Source organism: Molothrus ater, chromosome 18 (assembly GCF_012460135.2).
Source record: "Molothrus ater isolate BHLD 08-10-18 breed brown headed cowbird chromosome 18, BPBGC_Mater_1.1, whole genome shotgun sequence".
In the NCBI taxonomy this organism is placed as follows: domain Eukaryota; kingdom Metazoa; phylum Chordata; class Aves; order Passeriformes; family Icteridae; genus Molothrus; species Molothrus ater.
Window position 1 is genome coordinate 4,380,608 of NC_050495.2, and position 20,556 is coordinate 4,401,163.

At 50.7% G+C, this 20,556-nt stretch overlaps 1 protein-coding gene across 2 annotated transcripts in view; it reads left to right on the forward strand.

The window, feature by feature from the left end:
* UBE3B (ubiquitin protein ligase E3B) overlaps positions 1 to 17,699 on the forward strand; it is a 21,596-nt gene extending 3,897 nt beyond the window's left edge. For both annotated transcript variants that reach the window (XM_036393004.2, XM_036393003.2), the window contains exons 8-28: positions 93 to 178; positions 857 to 939; positions 1,484 to 1,589; positions 2,248 to 2,368; positions 2,966 to 3,143; positions 3,427 to 3,596; positions 4,388 to 4,555; positions 5,301 to 5,472; positions 6,055 to 6,173; positions 6,781 to 6,895; positions 7,244 to 7,343; positions 7,783 to 7,902; positions 8,225 to 8,401; positions 8,482 to 8,592; positions 9,378 to 9,515; positions 9,651 to 9,716; positions 11,036 to 11,094; positions 13,384 to 13,566; positions 13,996 to 14,107; positions 14,397 to 14,489; positions 15,126 to 17,699. In XM_036393004.2, coding sequence (XP_036248897.1) covers positions 93 to 178; positions 857 to 939; positions 1,484 to 1,589; positions 2,248 to 2,368; positions 2,966 to 3,143; positions 3,427 to 3,596; positions 4,388 to 4,555; positions 5,301 to 5,472; positions 6,055 to 6,173; positions 6,781 to 6,895; positions 7,244 to 7,343; positions 7,783 to 7,902; positions 8,225 to 8,401; positions 8,482 to 8,592; positions 9,378 to 9,515; positions 9,651 to 9,716; positions 11,036 to 11,094; positions 13,384 to 13,566; positions 13,996 to 14,107; positions 14,397 to 14,489; positions 15,126 to 15,317 — 2,669 coding nt within the window. In that variant the 3' untranslated portion in view covers positions 15,318 to 17,699. The remainder of the gene's footprint in view (positions 1 to 92; positions 179 to 856; positions 940 to 1,483; positions 1,590 to 2,247; positions 2,369 to 2,965; positions 3,144 to 3,426; positions 3,597 to 4,387; positions 4,556 to 5,300; positions 5,473 to 6,054; positions 6,174 to 6,780; positions 6,896 to 7,243; positions 7,344 to 7,782; positions 7,903 to 8,224; positions 8,402 to 8,481; positions 8,593 to 9,377; positions 9,516 to 9,650; positions 9,717 to 11,035; positions 11,095 to 13,383; positions 13,567 to 13,995; positions 14,108 to 14,396; positions 14,490 to 15,125) is intronic.
* Positions 17,700 to 20,556: the final 2,857 nt, after the last annotated feature.

Here is a 20,556-nt window from a genome sequence, read left to right on the forward strand (position 1 = left end):
GGGTTTGTGTAGAAGGACAAGGACTTTGTGTCAGGAGGGCTTGGACAGTGACAAACCTCCAGTGGGAGTGACATCAGTGCTTTAACCCAAAGGTGAGACCCTGAGACCTGCCATGAACCACATCTGTGCCAACATCATGGGCCACCTGAACCAGAAGGGCTTCTACTCCGTGCTGCAGGTCAGTCTGGGCTGCCACAGCCCCAGCTCCACCCAAACCAGCCCTAGCCCTGCCTGTGCCCCTCTCCTGAGGAGCTCTTTGGGCCTGTGCTGGGGTCTCAGGGATGAGCTGCTGGTGATTTGTGCATAATTATATTTTTCTCAAGCAAAGCAAAAATCTCTCAAGTTTCTCAAGTAAAGCAGTGTCCCCACCTGAGACCAAATCCACCCTTCCCCTTCTGTCACTGCTGCTGAACCTAAATCCTGCTCAATCACCTCATCATGAGATGAACAGGGACAAGTCCTACATAATTTTGCCAGACTTTGCAGCTGCCACATTGTATTGGTTGGGTTTGTTTGCTGCTCTGCTGGGAAAAGGAACTGATGTAATGAATCTTTTAAATAAGAATTACATTACCAAACTCTGAGCCTTGCCTGTTAATTTTTAAAGCCTGTGAGCACAGGTTCTAGGGAAATAAGTCCTGCAGAGTGTCTGATTTCATTGCAGTATCTCTCTTCTGCCATTATTAACCTGAAGCCCTTCTAGTTGTGCCAAACAACTTGTAAGAACTGGATTTTAGGCTGCTCTGCTGTTCTTTTTCTCTGCATTAAATAACCTTAATCTCTTTCAGGAGTAATAGTATTTTTTTTCTGAGTACTACAGGGTTTTTATATTTTTATTTCTTTTTTTCCATTCCAGATTTTGCTAACTAATGGCTTGGCAAGATCCAGACCTTCCCTGTCCAAAGGTTCCTTAACTGCCATCTTCTCACTCGCCTTGCGGTGAGTCAGCTGGAGCAGCCTGGGGGGATTTGCAGCCAAACTTGTCCTTTTTTACTGTTTTTTTTTGGTTTTTTTTAAGACTTCTCATTCTTTCAGTGGTTTTCTGCCATTGAGAATATCACCCTGAGGAAAGAAGTTGCTCTAGGCAAATGGCTCACTTTGCTGTCACCCTTTTTCAGATTAGAGTGGTTTTAAGTCAGGAATTAGTGTGAGCCTAAACTTGAGGGTGCAGTTCAGTTCAGGGTGAGCTTGCTCTGAGAACAGAAGTGTGAGTGAATGATCTTTTGATATTTTCCCTGGGATGCTTCAGAGCCAGGTTGGAAAGGGCTTGGAACAACCTGGGATAGTGGAAGGGGTCCCTGCCCATGGCAGGGGTGTGGGATGTGCTGAGCTTTAAGTTCCCTTCCAGCCCAACCCATTCCCTGTGTCTGTGGTTCTTGCTGAGGGAATTCCCTGGATCCAGTTCTGGATGGCTCATTTGGAGGCTGTGTTGCTTTCCCAGGTTGAGTGGAGCTCTGAAGTGTTTCTCTCTCTCTCTCTGTAGCCCTGTGGTTGCTGCACAGTTCTCAGACAATCTGCTGAGGTCCTTCCTGATCCATGTCATGTCTGTGCCTGCTATAATGACTCACCTTGCTACTCTCACCCCTGAGGTAAGTGGGTGATCTCAGAGGACTAATTATCACATCAGGCCACTTGTTATTCCATTTTACTAGCTCTTGGAACAGAGTTTTGGCATTTCTCTTTGCCTGTTTCAATTCTCTGTTGTGAAAGCCTTACAAATACTCTGGATTTCTAATGCAGAAGTTTTAACACCAGTGGGATGATGGGCTGAACTGCCCTAAAATACCTAAATAAATAAATAATAAAGGCATATATGACCCACAGCTTGAATTTTTCATGTCCTTGCTCTTCCTTTTCCATAACCACAGACAGACCCAAAGCCAAAATCACCCTTTTGGGTGGCAGAGGCTCTGTGGGGGTGACAAGTGTGCTGCCCACTAATCCAATTCAATCTGCTTGGTGCAGACAGGCAGGTTTTGTGCCAAATGGGCAAATCCTGTGTTCTTGCAGACAGATCATGGCAAAGATCTGGCTCTTATCTCCAGCATGACCTGTTCACCTGCCAGGGGTTTTATTTCCCAGCCCAGCTCCGTGTCAAACACTCTATGGGGCAGAGTGTTGACACTAAAACAGCCTCAACTTGCTGCTTTCTTTGGGAAGAAAAGCCAGTGCCAGGTGCTGCTGGCAGGTGAGGAGAGGGACTGTGCTGCTCTCCAGCCTCAGTGGCCCCTCCATGCTGTGTTCCAGCGCCTGGCAGTGATGGAATCCCACGATCTCTTCCGCAAGTTCATCCTGTTCCTGAGCCGGGAGTCGCAGTGCCGGGACGTGTGCGTGTGCCTGGAGGGCAGTCACACCCTCTGCTTGCTGGGTGAGCACCTCCACCTCTTCTGCTGGCTTTGAAATAGAGTTTTGATTCAGATCTTCTTTTTTCACGAGGCAGAAGTGCCTCCAACTCAGTATTTTTAATTGTTATTTTGATAGTTTTCTCTAAGTAATAAGTGAGGTGTGTTTTGGGATGTTACAGAAAAGGTTTGAGACCTTTGCAAAGGGAAGAAGGGCCAGAGATTTGTTCTTGTACCCATGTCATGCATCGTCTCTGCCAGCTTTTCACTTGGACTCTGAGCAAGTCTTGGAGTGTGGCAGACTTGGATCTCCATCCTCTAAATGCTGCTACATATTTAAATTCACATTTCTGCAAAAGTAACAAGATTACCAGTTGGGACTCTGGGATAACCGTGGGTTGTAACTTCTAGTAGTTTGTAGAAGGTGTTGGTGGGAAGGTGGCCAAAGGGACATGTCACATCAGGGGTTGATGTGTGCTGGAAATGGCTTCCTGCAGGGTGGCCTCTGAGATCACTGCTGACACAAATCCTCTCCTGGGACTGGGAGAGCATTCACTGACCTGTGACCCCTGTCCCACAGCATCTGTTCCTCCTTAAGCCTTGCTGTGCTGGTCTTCCTCCAGGCAATCTGGTGTTCCTGGGCTCCCTGAATGACCAGGTGCTGGAGGAGGAGACAGCTCATTTTGTGGGGGTGCTCATCCAGATGCTCTCCTACTGCCAGAAGTACGTGTCCCAGAAGAAATCCAACCTCACCCACTGGCACCCTGTGCTGGGCTGGTTCTCACAGACTGTGGATTATGGGTGAGTGGGAAGGACCTCTCAGGGAGAGATGATGAAGCCTCTCCTTTTATTTTTAATTTTTTTAATATGTTGCAAAGTCTTGTATGTTTTGAGATGAACAGTGAGAAGAATTTCTCAGCTCTTTCAGGTTCTAGCTGCACAATAAACTGCAGCATTCCTGCACAGACTATTCCATGGGTGGGTGCATATTCCAGTTGGGATTATGAGCTATATGGATCAGTATCACTGCCTGGTGTTTTATTCCAAGCTGCCTTCTAAGCTGTCTCCCTGCTCTGTCTTCCAGGCTGAACGAGTCCATGCCCCTGCTGACCAAGCAGCTGCAGCACCTCTGGGGGGTCCACATGATCCGCATCCTCTTCAATGATGTGCTCAGCAAGAAACTGCTGGAAAATCAGGAGATAGCTCAGCTGCCAGCACAGCCAATCTCCCCTCAGAACAGCCTTCCTATGAAAAGTCAGTTCTGGAGGGTTTTGGGATTTTTTTGTCTCCATGTGTGTGTGTGTTTATGTGGATCTCTCCCCTGACTTGCAGAGCTTTGACTTTTCCACTTATGCCAAAAGCTTTGAATAATTACTTGCAGCAGCTGCTGCTGCTTAGGTGGAGATGTGATGCCTCCTATTTGTAATTCCTCCTTGGAATGCTTCTGTGACCTGGGGCAAGTCTCTTTCTTTAGTGCTAGAAAAATATTTGCTTGTTTTAGCAGTTTCTTTTCAAAAAGCTGAAGTGCTTTTGGCAAAACTTAAGACTTCCAAGGGGAGATGAGAGCTCAGCTTCCCATGTGGGAAGCAAGGTGAAGCTGGATCCTGCACCTGTGAGGTGTGGTGGTCCTGCAGAAAAGGATTTGGGATAAGATAACTGTAAATCTGATATTTTCTAGCTGTTGCTCATAACACAGGATCCTGTGGTCGTTATTTGCTGTGGTCAGGACTGTGGATCACGAGTGGTTTGGGTTGGAAGGGCACTCACAGCTCATTCTTTTCACCTTGTCCTGTAGAGCATGTACAGAACTGTGAAATGGTGTGAATTGGAAGGGATTTGGGGCCATGGGCAGGGACACCTTCCCCTGTCTCAGGCTGCTCCAAGCCCTATCCAGCCTGGCCTTGGACACTTCAGGGATCCAGGGACAGCCACAGCTTCTCTGGGTACCCTGTGCCTGGGCTTCCCCACCCTCACAGGGAAGAATTCCTTCCCAAAATCCCTTCTAACCCTGCCTTCTGGCATTCCTCCTGTGTTTCTGCCCCCAGACCTGTTCAAGAGAGCTTTCCAGAAGTCGGCCTCGGTCCGGAACATCCTGAAGCCGGTGGGAGGGAAGCGCGTGGATTCTGCCGAGGTGCAGAAGGTTTGCAGCATCTGTGTCCTGTACCAAACCACCCTGACCACCCTCACCCAGATCCGCCTGCAGATCCTCACAGGTCAGGCCACCTCCCTGCTGCTCAAATCCTTTTTTTTTTTTTTCTTATTTCTGTTGATTTGTTGGGAGTTTTATCACTGCCAACACGTTATTGACTGGCTGGGGAAGGCTTGTTCCATCCTGAATCATCCGTGGGATCAATAACATTCAGCACCACTTGATCAAGCACAAACTCTCAAGAATACAAATTAAAGCAAGTTTTCCTCTCATGAAACCTTGCCTACTCCCTCTCAATCTTCAGCCTGAGTCAGGGTTTTTGGGGAGCCTGGCAATATTAATCTTTCTGTGATGGGAACACTGAATGCTTTCATATGTCTTGAGAACAAATTGCCTGTCTTGGGAAGGGGTGGAGGAGGAGATCACTGTTTTGGTCTGTTGGGTAGAGCAGGGAGTGAGTCCAGAGCTTTGGGTGCTTTGTAGTGACCATGGGTGCAGCCCTGTTGTGTTCTCATCCCTAAGGTGGATATGGGATCACACGAATTCATTATTTTCTAAAGCTGCAAAAGAATTAGGGGGAAGAGGTTTAAGATGTGCAAACAATGCCTCACTAAAAGCTTGGGGGGTTTTTTTGTGCTTTTCTGGATGATTGTCCCTCTCCTGTTAATGCAGACAGGCCTGGGAGCCAATTCGGATGCTCATGTTCCTCTTCTGCTTTGCAAAAGGCTTTTTCAGCTTCAAGCTTCACCTCTCTGAGCTTTCACAAGCAGCAGAATGAGCTTTACTGGGTGCACTTTATATTTTCATAGGTCTCACTTACCTGGATGATCTGCTGCCCAAATTGTGGGCTTTCATCTGTGAGCTGGGACCACAGGGAGGCCTGAAACTCTTTTTGGAGTGTTTGAACAACGACACAGAGGAATCCAAGAGGCTGCTGGCCATGTTGATGCTCTTCTGTGACTGCTCCCGTCACCTCATCACGTAGGTAGCACTTGGATGGGGATCCCTGGATTTGTGACATGGAGCTGTTGTGGTCCTTCAGGTTCAAGAGAAACATTTAAGGGTTTATGTCTTTTCATGAAGATAAGTAGGCAGGGTAAAGCAGCAAGCTTTTGGGATTGATTCCTGAAAAATAAAAGGCTTCAAAAGGACTTTTTTCCCTCAGCCATGTGCTGCTTGCAGCTGGTGACAAAACTGGGCAGGAAGAGGAAAAGAAACAACGCAGAAAGTGGGAAAGGGGGTGGAAAATTGCCCTTGCTGGTCACTAGAGACAATTCTCTCCTCTTGAATAAAAAAATAAAAATTTTCTTTGGAATGGAAAAGGTTTTTTTAAGCCTGAAACACTGACTTTGCTTGTATCTCAGCCTCTCATACAATCTTCTGTGAGGATCTGCTATCAGTCAAAATCCATAAATAAGGTTTGGTTGTTTATGACTTTGGATCCTCATGGGTGTCAGTTGTCATAGAAATAAGAGCTGCTGCTAAAGGATAATGTGCCTTTATGAAAATTTCAACAGGGAATTAAATTTACACTTGTGCATTTGCATTTGTTTGCTCTGACAGGATTCTGGATGACATCGAGGTCTACGAAGAGCAGATTTCATTCAAACTGGAAGAACTGGTGACCATCTCCTCTTTCCTGAATTCCTTTGTGTTTAAGATGATCTGGGATGGAATTGTAGGTGAGTGCTTTTAGTAGATTGAGTTGATGTTACTCTTAGAACCACAAATGGCATTAATTTTGGAATTTGAAGCTTCTGCTAATTATTCCTTGGCACAGAAAGCACTTCAATGTGGGAATATGTCCCAGTCTTTTGATGTCCAGATGCCACGATCATGCTTTGTGCCAAATCCAGAGCACTTCCCTATTTCCAGTAAGGATTTCTGTAACAGACATGATGGGCGTGTTGGTTTTTGGCAGAGATGAGGTTTAGCAAGGCTGGGCCATGTGTTGGACAAGAGCAGGGCAGTGCTGTGACCAGGCAGAGCAGCTTGCTTGGGTCTCTGTAGAATCTGCTGTGGATCTCTCTGCTGGTATAATTTGGGTAGAGCTCAGCTCTCTGGTAATTAGCTGAGCTATCCAGCTCGGATGTGAAATGAGATGGCTTTGATTAGCTCTGTTTAAAGAAGGGACCATCTCTCTTCCCAGAGGCACAAAATCCTTCCCTCCAGAGGCCGTGCAGATCAGGAAAGCACCCCAGTGATGTTTCTGTGGGGAGGATAATCAAGGCGTGGCTCCTGCTGGTGCCAGGGGTGCCTGGACTTTGCTGCCTTGTTCCTTTTGTGCAGAGAATGCCCGAGGGGAGACCCTGGAGCTGTTCCATTCTGTGCATGGCTGGCTCATGGTGCTGTACGAGCGGGATTGTCGCCGGCGCTTCGCTCCCGAGGATCACTGGCTGCGCAAGTGAGTGGCCCAGGGCAGGGATCCTGGGCAGCTCCAGGCTTGTCCCACTGCCCCACATCCTCTGGGGAGCCTGATTTGGGATTCCTTATTGACATTCTGCCTGTGGGATCGAGGTGGAACTGCTGCCTGTATTTGCAGTTAAGGACGCCCCTCGTGTTGTGCTTTTCTCTGTGGTGGGAGGTTTAGGTGGTGCTTTGAAAACTGACTCAGCACCCAAGAGCTTGGGTGTCCCTGGCCCCTTTTACCTTCTTAGTGTGTAAACTGAGCACTGCAGTCATCTTTGGAATCACTGCCTGTTCCCTCTCTTTCATACCTGGGATCTCTGAATCTCTGCCTTTCTTTGTCAAGGGACCTCAAGCCCAGTGTGCTCTTCCAGGAGCTGGACAAGGACAAGAAACGAGCCCAGCTGCTCCTGCAGTACATCCCACATGTCATTCCCCACAAGAACGTGAGTGGGATGGGGGCAGAGGGTGGAGGCTGGGAATCAATAGCCTGGGTGACCATTGTGGTGGGAGGGACACATGTCTGGAGCATTTTGTGACATGGAGCTTCTTTTGAAATGCCAGCTGAATAAAAATCTTCTCCTTCATCCTCACCTTCCCCAACAGATTTCCTCTAGATATCTTGATTTCTGTCACTGAGAGAGGACTGATCTGTGTCCTCACCCCTTCCCAGTGCATTTCCTTCAAATGCCTTGATCTCTGTGTTGAGACAGAACTGATCTGTGTGTGCAGCTGCACGCAGTGAGTGGGTGACAGTGGCACCACTGGGAACAGCTGGGATCAGGACAACCAGCAGCAGTTCTGTGTGTCAGGAGCCTCCCAAACCCCTGCTGCCCTGCAGGATGAAGGATCCCCATGGATTGTCCATTTGTTTTCTTTGTGCAGAGGGTGCTGCTCTTCCGGAACATGGTCACCAAGGAGAAGGAGAAGCTGGGGCTGGTGGAGACGAGCTCGGCGTCCCCTCACGTCACCCACATCACCATCCGCCGCTCCCGCATGCTCGAGGTGAGGGACACGAGCCAGCCCACAGGGCAGCAGCCTGGCCTGACAAAAACAGGGCAGGGAGGTGTGATTTTACCTTCTCTGTGGCTGCTGAGGCACCCACACCCAGAGCTGACATTCCAGGAGAATGCTGGATCCTCGTTCAGCTCAGGCTGCCTGCAAACCTGGAATTTTGACTCGGAAAATGCTGGTTTTTTGAGCTCAAGACCATATGACAAATTCAGATTTCTTTGGTGGGCCTGTGTCCTGTCTCTGCTGCATCTCTGGATGGGTGTTTCACGTGTCTCTCTCTGGGATTATCCTCTGGATTTTCTGCTCTGTGTAGGATGGGTACGAACAGCTCCGGCAGCTTTCCCAGAACGCCATGAAGGGAGTGATCAGGGTGAAGTTTGTCAATGACCTGGGGGTTGATGAGGCTGGTATTGATCAAGATGGGGTCTTCAAAGAGTTCCTGGAAGAAATCATTAAAAAGGTGTTTGACCCTGCACTGAACCTATTCAAGGTAGGACACAGGTGCCACCTGAGGTGACCTGATGCAGGCAAAGCCATTCTGCCTCACTGGGCTCTTATCTCTTTGTGCAGACCACCAGTGGTGATGAGAGGCTGTATCCATCCCCAACATCCTACATCCATGAGAACTACCTGCAGCTCTTTGAGTTTGTGGGGAAGATGCTTGGGAAGGCTGTGTATGAGGTGAGCCAGGAGCACCAGGTTGGGATCTTGTCAGTCATGGTGCCTTTGAGGGCACCTGTCCTGCTTGGGGGGGTTTTATTGAAGAGTGGAGTTTGGGAAAACGGCTTGGATAAAGATCCTCTTAGTGGAACAGACTGGAATTTCTTTAGGCATATGTTTAAAATAATTTTGGAGGTAAAACCTGGGTCATGCATTGAATGTTCCTCATGGTGCTGGGACACCAGCCTGGTTTTTTGGTGTTACACCTTACAAACACCCATTTGTGGATACCTTAAAGGGACATGAGGCAAAAAGGAGGATGAAATAACAGAATGACTCTGATAGAATGATTTGGGTTGAAAGGGAACGTTCTAGTCCAATCCCCTTCCCATGGGCAGGGACACCTTCCACTGTCCCAGGGTGCTCCAAGCCCTGTCCAGCCTGGCCTTGGGCACTTCCAGGGATCCAGGGGCAGCCACAGCTGCTCTGGGCACCCTGTGCCAGGGCCTCACTTCCCTCACAGGGAAGGATTTTTCCATGTATCTCACTAAATTTCTCCTCTTTCAGTTCAAACCATGCAATGCAGTTCTTTTAAAGAACACACTGAGTTCCCCAAGTGCCTTTTTGCACCTGCCTTACTAATTAATGGATTTTAAGAGAATGTGGGATTTGTAGCTGATTTTGGTGCCTTGCAAAGTGCTCTTTGCACTTGTTCCACATCACAAGATCTGCCTTGCAGGTAACCAAAGATGCCATAAACACAAGTGTGTGGCAGGACCTTACCTGTGCATTCTTCTTGTCCACAGGGCATAGTTGTGGATGTGCCATTTGCTTCCTTCTTTTTGAGTCAGCTCCTTGGGCACCACCACAGTGTCTTCTACAGCTCCGTGGATGAGCTGCCCTCCTTGGACTCAGAGTTCTATAAAAATCTCACTTCAATTAAGGTTGGAGCAAGAATTTTCCTGTCATTCACCTCCCTGATTGCTTCCTGTTGTTACAAACTGGGAGTGACTGGTGGTTCTGCTGCTGAGCCCTGACCTTTTTTCCCTTTTTTTTTCCTTCTCCTTGTTGTTCTCCAGCGTTATGATGGTGATATCAGTGACCTGGGCTTGACACTGTCCTATGATGAAGATGTGATGGGTCAGGTAGGTTTTTATTCAGTGATTTTTTTGACCTTACCTCTGCTTTGTCCTCTCAGCTTGTCTGAACTCAGCCATGGGATTCAATATGTACCTGTGGGCAGAAAGCAGCTTTTTCCACAAGAAAAGGTTCCCCTCTGACCCTTAATTTTTCTGCTTCCAGGGTTGAAAAGTGTTTAATGCTTCCCCTGCATAACTGGTGTTCCCCTCTTAAAAGAAGAGCCTGTCAATAGGGAGAAATTCCTTTTCTTCCCACATAGATGTTTCTGTCAGGGAAACTCCCAAGTGTGTCAGGAGGTCTCTTGGCCTAGAGAATGAAAAGCTGTTTGGCAGTCCCTTAGGAAGACTTGGAGGCACCTGGTTTCACTTGAGCCCTGTGAAGTTGTGTGTGCAGAGCTGGAAAATCTGGAGAGAGATAAGATAAAAATGCTTTTTGCTGCAAATTCCATGGGGAGCCATGGGGGACACCTGCTGCTGCTGCAGGATTGCTGAGGTTTCAGCTTGGAGGGTTCTTCCATGTGAAAAATGAAGGTAGGAGCAGGATGTGGAGCCCGGCAATGAGACGCTGCAGGCTGTGTTTCACTGAGGTTAAAAATAAAATAACCCAGGCACTCCTGTTTCCCCAGTGCTTTGGTCGTGCTGAAGGAGCCAGGTGGGGTCACCCTGACTGAACTCTGTGTCCCTGCAGCCACAGCCATGTCACAGCTGAGGTCATTCGCTGTGCTGGCTTCAGTCTGACCTTGGAATTCTCCTGGAGCCGCACACAGAGGCCTCTGTAAAGTGGGCAAAGAGGAGTAGGGACTCTGCAGGCAGCACCTGGAGGGTCCTGCCCTGGCCCTGAGCTGCAGGAGATCAGCAGGCACTGGGAGATCCCTCCTGGCTCTCTGCCTTCCTGCCTGGAGCGCCCAGCTGCAGGGACAGAGCTCCTGCATGGGACCTGCGGCTCAGCCAGCTTGGGGTTGTGCTGTCAGGCTGAGCTCTCTGAGCTTGCTCAGCCTCTGGATTCTGGGATTGTGACAGTCCCCCAGGGCTCTTGGAATTGATTTGTGTGTGGTTCAGCAGTGATGGATCAGACTGCAGAGGAGGCTTCCTTGGAGAAGGGCTGGCTGCACTGGTGGGAGAGCTGCAGTTCCTACTGTTCAATTACTCTGTTAATAGTTAAGTGAAACTGGTTCAAGGCAGAAGCAGGATTATTACTTAAATTTTAAATCCTGCTGTTTTATTGTAAAAATAAATGTTTTATTGGGAGGTAACAGCTTAGCATGGCATTTCCTTCCATTGTGGTTCCAGGCAGTAATTAGCAATCCAATCATTTCTTCCCTCAGCTGGTTTGCCATGAACTTGTTCCTGGAGGGAAGACCATTCCTGTTACCAATGAAAATAAGTAAGTACAGCAATTAGATTTTTAAGGTCACCACTGCACAATACTTTATTCTGGTTCCTTGGGCTTGCATCTGGAATGAATTGAGATAGATTGGAGCAGAAGGAGCACATAAATATCTTAATAGAATTTGCTGGTTACAGTTCATCGGCAGAAATTGTATTAAATTTGATTTGCAAAATAAAAATTGACAATTTACTTCTTGAAACAGCACTTCTGAGGTCAAAGGCACCCAGTCAGGGAGATTTTGCAGGATTTAATGATGGTGATGGATACAGACAGATGGATTCAAAGCAATTCAGGCACACAGTCGTGAACACAGAGGGCACAGATGCTCAAAGACACCTTGGAGCAGACAGATCTCCTCAGAATGATAACATGTGGCAGTTGTATAAAGCACCGTGTTCCGAGCAGACAGTGCTGAATTCAAATGTACTCGACAGTCGTTCTTTAGAGCCAGGAAATCAGAGGAGACACCGAGCCCCGGGGCTGTTTTCACAGATAACCGGCTTTTAGATCGTTATCAGAAATGTCAACTCCGGAGCCTGAAAACCAACCCCACCTTTTTGTTCCTTCTTTTTTTTTTCCATTCCTTATCCCCTTCAGTGCTCATAAAAGCAGAATGAAATATCTATTAAGCAAATGTGTGTTTGAACTGGTGATCTGGGAGTTGTTATCTTTTCCCTGACAAATGGAAGCTGGATCCCACCTGGATCTGCGCTATGCAGTCTGATGTTTCCAGGCTTTTCTCTTCTCCAGCTCTGACCAGGGAGTTTGCATTTGAAAGGATTTTCCTCTGGCTTGTCGAAAGTCAGCTCAGGGGGAAAAAAGTTGAAAGTCCTGGATGCTGCTCTAGTAATTTATAGCAGAAATTTAAAGCTTTTGCACCCAAATTGGGAGTTGGGAGGGAGCAGAAGTGTTGGGAATGGCAGCAATCTGGAAACAGCTCTGCCTGGGGATGCTGAGGTGACCTTGCCAAAAACCCAGGCAGTGGAATTGAGGTGGGGTCTGTGTGGGAGCTACTGAAGAAGAATCAGCAAGTTCAGGTGTTTTGCCTGGAGGTGAGAAGAGGAAGAGCCTCTCTCTAACAAAAGTTCACCTTTCCCACATCCTGCAGGAAGGTGGGAAACTGCTTCATGGTTTTGCTGTGGTGTTTCTCCAGCCATGGGGCAGCAGAGCCCAGTGAGCTGTTGGTCAGACCTAGAGGAGAGCTGAGCTGTTAAAAGGACTCGGAGCTCTGTCCAAGCCAAGGTTGATCAAGGAGTTATTAAAGCCAATTAGTCCTGAGCTGGGCAGGAGCTCTGAGAAATGAGCAGAGTCCCAGAGGAGGGGAAAGAGGCAGATAAAACATCTTCATCTGCTTAAATAACAAGCAGGGCCTGGAGGGAGAAGTACAGCCCTGTCCAGGCTGCCCCAGTCCTTCTGGGGCTGGAGAAGCTCATCAGGCCAGTTCAGTGCTGGGTGTCCCTGTCAGCTGCATGTCCCCCGTGGCACCTGCCTGTCCCACAGTGTGAAAAGGCCAATCACTTCTTTTTTAAAATTTTAAAAGTTTAATGATAACGAAATGGTTATAAAAATAGCAATATAATTAGAGTAATAATAATTTGGACAGTTTGGATTAGGACAATATGAGACAATAAAAACAAACAGTTACAGATGTCTGGGTACATCTTTCTGGGCAAAATAAGCCCAAAAAAGGACACACATTAACAAAGGATTAACCCTTAAAAGCAATAGCCTGTTGCATACTCATACATCTCATACTTGATGCATAAATTCCATTAAAACACAGGATTCTGTCTGGTCAGCATCAACTTCTTCCTCTTAATCCTAACAATATCTTCATGGCTGAGCGAGGTGGGAAGAAGTTCATTTCTTCTGATAAGAGAGCAATAAATTCCCTTTCTCTGAAAGATTTAGGTGTCCTGTGGCTGCTATCTCACTGCAAGTCCTCTCTTTAAGAAAAGTGTCTTATATAACATAGTTTTTATTTTAACATTATGTTATAACTTAAAACTATATTTAACGCACTACTAAAAAAAATTAATACAGCGTGACTTTTAACATAACACATCTAATATTCATTTTAATATTTGCAAAAAGCCAATCATAAACCACACATTTTTCACACCCAGGATCAGCTACATCCACCTGATGGCTCATTTCCAGATGCACACCCAGATCAAGAGCCAGACCTCTGCTCTCATCGGTGCCTTCAGGGCCATCATCAAGCCCGAGTGGATCCTCATATTCTCCAAAACCAATAATAAAATACGCATTTTTCACACCCAGGATCAGCTACATCCACCTGATGGCTCATTTCCGGATGCACACCCAGATCAAGAGCCAGACCTCTGCCCTCATTGGTGGCTTCAGGGCCATCATCAAGCCCGAGTGGATCCGCATGTTCTCCGCGCCCGAGCTGCAGCGCCTCATCTCCGGGGACAACGCCGAGATCGACCTCGAGGACCTGAAGTAAGTGACACCTGGGGCTGCTGGGCATCCTTCATCTGGCCTGGGAGCTGAGCTTTTCCTTTGCAGAGCTCCTGGGAGGTGGCAGGACAGTGACTTGGCCACAATTTCTGCTGCTCCTACTTGGAGGAGCAGAGCTTTGGAATGTGTTCCTTAAGGCTAATTTGGGACGGGTCCTTTCTTCCATTGGCTCCTGGGAGCAGCATTCCTGTCTGCTTTTCCCTTTCCTCTGATCAAGTGCCCTGGGAGTGCTGGGGGCTCAGTGTCAGCAGTGAACCCTGACCCATCGCAGGTGTTGGAGCAACCTGGGCTACTGGAATTAGGGGGTGCAACAAGATGAGCTTTAAGGACCCTTCCAAGCCATCCCACCTTTCCAGCACTTGTGCCCCTCCTGCTGCAGTGGCAGGCCTGTCAGAGCCTTTCCCTCCCCAGGAAACACACGGTGTACTACGGGGGCTTCCATGGCAGTCACCGTGTCATCATCTGGCTCTGGGACATCCTGGCCAACGACTTCAGCCCTGAGGAGAGAGCCATGTTCCTCAAGGTGAGTGAGGAGCCATCCCCGCCCAGCTGGGATCTGGGGTGGTGGGGCCAGGGCTGTTGTCCAGTTAGCTGGGTGCTCTCTGAAGGAGTACCAGAATTCCTGACACCTGGAAGTGCCCAGCAGAGCTCTGCGGATGCTGTGGTGTCATCATGAGTGGCCCTGCAGAGGTGGCACTCCCCAAAGGCTGTCAGACACACACTGGGGGTGCTCAGTGCCAGTCCCAGAAGTGCTGGGACTGTGTCACTGTGTGGCTGTTGTGCTCCCATCATCACCATGTGGCACTTTGCAGTTTGTCACCAGCTGCTCCAGGCCTCCACTTCTGGGCTTTGCCTACCTCAAGCCTCCTTTCTCCATCCGCTGCGTGGAAGTGTCTGATGACCAGGTAGGCATCCTGCTCTCAGGGCTTGGGAATTCCCTGCCCAGCTTCCTCCCCTCCATCTGACCTGGAGACCCTTAACGTGGGAAGATGAGATGTTAGGATTAGATATCAGGGAGAAATGCCTCCCTGTGAGGCTGGTGAGGCCCTGGCACAGGGGAGCTGTAACTGCCCCATCCCTGGAGAGGTCCCTCCCAAGCCAGGTTAGATGGGACTTGGAGCAACCTGGGATACTGGAAGGTGTTGCTGCCCATGGCAAGGGGATGGAATGGGATGAGCTTTAAGGTCCCTTCCAACCCAAACTGTTCTGGGATTCTGTACCTGAAAACAGCCCTACCCCAATAGGATGCTCATGGCTGCACACACACAGACACACAGAGCAGCTCCAGACTCTTCTGCCTGGATTCCCTGGGTTCCTCCAGGGCTGTGTTTGGGATCTCCCTGTGTCCCTCCTGTCTCCCTGCACACCCTGCCCGTGTCAGCCATTGAGTTACCAGCAAAGCTCCTTGGAGAAGGGTGGGAAACTGAGCTTTGGGCTGTGGCTCTCCCTATTCCCAGTGCCAGATGTTGTGCTGGCGCCTCTGCCCCGTGCCTCTGTGCCAGGAGCCCACAGAGGGAGGTGACAGCTGTGTGCCCTTGCAGGACACGGGGGACACCCTGGGCAGCGTTTTGCGCGGTTTCTTCACCATCCGCAAGAAGGAGCCGGGCGGGCGCCTCCCCACCTCCTCCACGTGCTTCAACCTCCTCAAGCTCCCCAACTACAGCAAGAAGAGCATCCTGAGGGAGAAGCTGCGCTACGCCATCAGCATGAACACCGGCTTCGAGCTGTCCTAGGCACGGCCTGGGCTCGGGATGGGGCTTGGAGCTGCTGCAGGAAGGGGGAGCCCTTCCCACGTGGAGCCCGGAGCAGCTCGGCGGGAGCTGAGTGCTCGCTGGAGGCCTGGAGAGGCAGCTGCTAGTGGAGGTTCACAGGGATCCAGGGAAGAGCTGCTGGGCTCAGGGCTGGTTTTACTTAGGCACGGCTCCAGGCTGGAGGAGGGGATGGGCCTGACTTTAAGCCCTTCACTTGACACCCACGGAAATTGTCCTTAAAAGCAAACCCCAAGGGAGCATGGAAGGAATGCTCCAAGTGCCACCCAGATTAGTGACAGTGAGACCCCCCAGCAGGCTGGGCATGGGAGTGCTGCTTTTTCCTTCCCCAGGAGCTGGGCTGGCTGGAAGCAAGTCTGGGAAGCTGCACAAAGGCACAGGGGAGGCAGAGCCCACGAGGAGATGGCAGCGTTGGAAGTGCCTGGATGGGCACTGCTCTCTCAGGACAGGGGGATTCCAGGTGTCCCTGCTCCTGCAGGGTCTTAGGTGTGTCTTGGAGAAGGAATCACAGGGAAGCAGCAGCTTCAGCAGGAGCAGATGGACCCTGTGGCTCTCAGGAAGGCTTTGGAATGCTGGAGGTTAAGGGCTGGAGCAGCGGGAGTGGGCTCAGCCAGCTGTGCCTCTGCCAGGCTCCTGCCAGACCAGGCCTTGGGACAGAAAGAGTCATGTCTCAATTTCTCAGGAGCAGGAAAGGATTCATTTTCCTTGGCTTCCAGAGGAGAGGAGCTGGCACACACTCTGGCTCTCCAGCACGGTGCTCAGGTGGGGCAGGTTCCTCTCTGGAACCAGGGGAATGTGTCAAATCCTCTGGGAACCTCCACTGGCAGAATCCCTCTGGGATGGAAGTTTCCCTTTGCTTGCAGGCCCTTTCTTAGGGAGTTGTTTGGACCCAGGGCAGGCTCTCTGTGTAATGGCCACATTTGCTTTGTTGCCAAACTCTTTTATTTTGTCGCTTTGTCTCTTTCTGGCCTTATTTCTGTCAGTTGGTGTTTGCCTGGAGCAGGCAGCTTTTGCAGGGGGTGACTTGGGAAGGTGTGGATCCTTCCTGCCATTTCTGAGACACTCATAAAGTGTCTCTGCAGCTTCCCATCTTTGGTCCCTTGAACTGCTGTGAGCCCTGCCCTGGCCCAGGCTGGAGAGAGGAGAGACTGGGCTGCTCCTGGACTGTCCTGGCCCTGCTGGGATTCTGGTACAGAGCAGAGCCATGGCATTGCCCTTTTGGGGCAGGGTTAAAAGCCAGTCACCTCCTGCCCTTCACCTCACTGCTAAAACAAGCTCCTGCACAGGCTTCTGGCTTCTGCCCAGGGTTTTCTCTCCCTCCTTCCCTCCCTGTGGCACTGGGGATCCTCATTCCCCTCCCTGGCCATATCCCACCTCTCCTGCTGCCCTGCCTGGTCCATCCCATGGGATTCCTGTGCCCAGGTGAGCTCAGTAGAGCACAGATCTCCACACCCTAGGCTCTGGAAGATCCCCTTAACTACAAGATTTCACAAGATTTCCAAGGGGTCAGAAAACCCTCAGCACCGAGCAGCGGGATGGCCTTGGCTTCATCCTCCTCCTGTCGTGCTTCAGATGGATTTCAGAGAAATAACCCTTTTTTTAGAGCCAGTGCCTGGAAATGCATCTGGAAAGCAATGTCAGGATTCTTCTCTGTCAAATCAGTGAGATTAAACAGAGTGATGGGAAGTGTTGGTGCAGACAAGAATGTCTGCATCCAGAGAGTTCAGGACACTGGGCTGTGAGTCACAGAAATTAAAGATGATAGTAAATTTCTTTTTTTTTTAATACATAGAACATTTCGGCATTAACCAGTTGGTGACTGTGTAGTTGGGAGGTTTAGGCACTGCCTTGGACCTCTCAGAGTTTAAATATCACCCAAAATCTCCTTTTTCCTTCTAGGAAGTGCAGTGTGTCTGACTAGAGCACAATGAGCATTCAGTGAAATGAGTTGTTGAACACTGAGATCAAACCCTTGCTCCCCTTTTCCCTTTGTTCCTCAGGAGTGCAATTCCTAGGAAAAATCTTACTGCAGACTAAGCTCGGTCCCTCCAAACCTGGAGATGTTGCACTACAGACACTGCTCCCGTGCTGGAGCTGGTGTGGAAAATGTGATAAATGTCTGGGGAATTCCCAGTGGATGCAGGCAAGGATTCCTGTGGAGGGGCTGATTCCTGTGTCCCAGGGAGGCTGTGTCAGTCCCTGCCTGCTCCATGGATTCTGCCCAGGGATGGTTTTGCCACAGGAGATTCACAAGGATCTTTTCTATCCAAGAGTTGCTGTTGTGGAGACCTTGGTTCCATCCCTGTGTGTCTGAGCTGCAGAGAAAATAAAGCTGGGATGAGTTCAGGTGGTTGGGTGTCTCCTGGTCCTTTCCTAGGGCAGGGAATGTGCTGGTGGGATACTCCTGGCAAAGCAGAGCAGGGCACTGGGGCCCTGGCACCTCTCAGAGAGCACCTGCCTTTATTCCAAGGGTGAGGAAGCCCTGCCACAGGGTGCCCAGAGCATCCCTGGAAGTGTCCAAAGTCAGGCTGGACAGGGTTTGGAGCAGCCTGGGCTAGTGGAAGGTGTCCCTGCCCATGGCAGGGGGTGGATTGGGATGAGCTTTGAGTTTCCTTCCAGCCAAAACCAGTCTGGGATTCTGTGAGTCTGGGCATGGAGCCTTCTGCTCCCATGGCAATTCCTGTTGCCAGGCTGGTTCCTGGTGCCCCTGAGAGCTGTGGGGTGCTCCAGATGGGGGGATAAGAGGCCTGCTGAGCCCAAAGGGACCTGGCAGCACTGTTTGAAGCAGGATTTTCTCATGTTGGAATATGCTTGCAGAAGTCCTGCCTGGTCCTGCACAGTGCTGGCACTTTGGTCCTTCCTGAGGGTGTTGGTGCTCCTCGGGTGCAGGGGCAGTGCTGCAATCAGCAATGCTCAGTGCACATCTGGGAATGGTGACTGGAGCCACTGGGGGAGAGGGAAACAGGCTGGAAATCCAAGTGGGATCCCCCAGTGCAGGAGTGGGGGCAGTCCCGAGGAGCAGCCACTGGAGCTGACATGGCTTTGATGTTAATAACAATATCATAATATTGTGTGTTTCTGCCTGCTGGAAGCTCCTTGGAGGAGTGAGAGCTGTGCCTGCTGCTCCAGCTTCCCTCTGACTTTGGGTTTGGAGCCCTTCAGTGCCCCTCCATCCCTGCCTGGAGCCCTCCTGCCCCCCTGGCCATTCCCAGCCCTCTCTGGCTCTGCTGGGAGCGGGAGCACGGTGGGAGCGAGGGAGAGGCTCCCAGTCAGTGTGCAAGTGCCATTGTTTTGACACAGAGGCATCTGGCACTGTCAGGAACAGCAAAAAGCAAGCCCAGAGCAGCTGCTGCCAAGGCAGAGCTGGCAGCAGCCAGGCCTGCACAGCCCCAGCTTCCCTGGCATCGGCCGGGACCTGGGCACGCATCACTCGGGGCCACCGAGGGGAGATGCGGCCGTGGCTACCCCATAAAACCGGGAACTGTGGGGTGAGGAGCTGGGAGGGATCCCTGGAGGATGGGAGAGATCCCTGGAGGTTGGGAGAGATCCCCGGAGGATGGGAGGGATCCCTGGAGGATGGGAGGGATCCCTGGAGGTTGGGAGAGATCCCTGGAACCTGGTGCTCACTCAGTGCTGGCACAGAGCAGAGCTGGGTGTCCCAACCTGCTGCAGGCATGGAGTGTTCAGGAGCAAACAGCAGCTCCTGCTGCCCCTCTCCTGCTCCTACAGGCTGTCCCAAACCCCTGGCTCACACCCAGGCTGGTGTTCCCTCTGCTTGATCCCTCTGTTCTGCACCTGTGCCCCTTGCTGGATTCCAGGTTAGGATGAAGACGAAGCTATGCTGTGCTCTGGTCTCCACATCCCTGATGTCTCTGCAGCTCATTTTTGTGTTTGCTCCCATTTACCAAGAGGTGCAGCAGCTCCTGCAGCAGGTGCTGGACTGGTCACACCATGTGGCACTTGGCACTGTCACCACCTGGGTAAGTGGCACTGAACTGGTGCTCACAAACTGCTTTTGTGGCTGTTTCTGAGGTCAAATTCTTCAAGCCTGACCCTCTCCAGTGTCCCTGGGGTGGTTTGAGCCCTCCCTGTGCTGCTCTGCCTCTCTGTGCCTGCCCTGCCAAGGCAGGGATGGGGCACTGGGGTGAGGTGGGCATTGGGGTGGGCACTTTGGGCCAGGCTGCAGCACAGGGGGGAGCTGAGGGTCCCAGGCAGCCCCTTCCTCCACAGACAGGCTCAGCCTGCTCCTGTCAGGCACAGAGCTGATGGTTCCTGCCCTGGGATGGGGAGGGTTTTTCTTTGCCCATTTCCAGGCTAAAAGGCGGTTTCAGGAGCTTGTGAGCCCACAGGACTTGCCCTGTGGTTCTCTCTGCTCCTGCAGCTCCAGTGGAGCTGTTGGCTCCCCACTGCCAGGGCTGTGCACCCCAAAACTCGCCATGCTGGGGCTCCAGCACACCCTGACAAGGTGGGGGCTCTCATCCCTCTCCTCCCTTCTGAGCCCTGGCCCAGGAAATGCTGCCTTGTGTAAATTTACATCTGACTTGGCACAATGGATGTTTGTGTCGTTGCTGGCGGAGCAGCAGCCGTTCTGCTGCTCCCACATCGTGGTGGTAATCGAGGTGCTTGAGTTATAGCCCAACTTATTCCATTTTACAGCTCCTACAGCGTTAACAGATGTACGGGCGTCTGATCCAATCATGCAGCAAGAGATTTTGGGGCCAGTTCTTCTCGTTTTGACAGTGTGGAAGCTGGGAGCAGCCATACATTTTACAAACAAGAATAAACGACCCTTAGCAACATATGGCTGTGCTGGCAGCTCCAGAGCAGTCCCAGATCAGGCACCCTGCGAGGCAGGAATGTTGCTGGGCGCTGGAGCTGGGCAGCCTGGACAAAGCATCTGCCTTCCCCCGTGATATTAATGAGGTGCAGGCACTGGAATCCCTATGCTGTATGGCTGGGAAGAGACAAAGAGCTTGGAAAAACAACTGCCAGCCCAGAGCAAGGGAGGTTTATTTGGATTGAGAGGCTGGGTTTTGTTTTGGTCACTCTGCTGCTGCTGCTGCCTGGCTGACCTTGTGGGGTCAGCAGCAGGGGCAGCTCAGCTGCCCTGTGCCTCTGCTCCAGCCTGGTGAGGAGGGTACACCAGAGCCCTGGGGAATCACAGAATTCCAGGATCATCCAGGTTGGAAAAGCCTCCAAGATC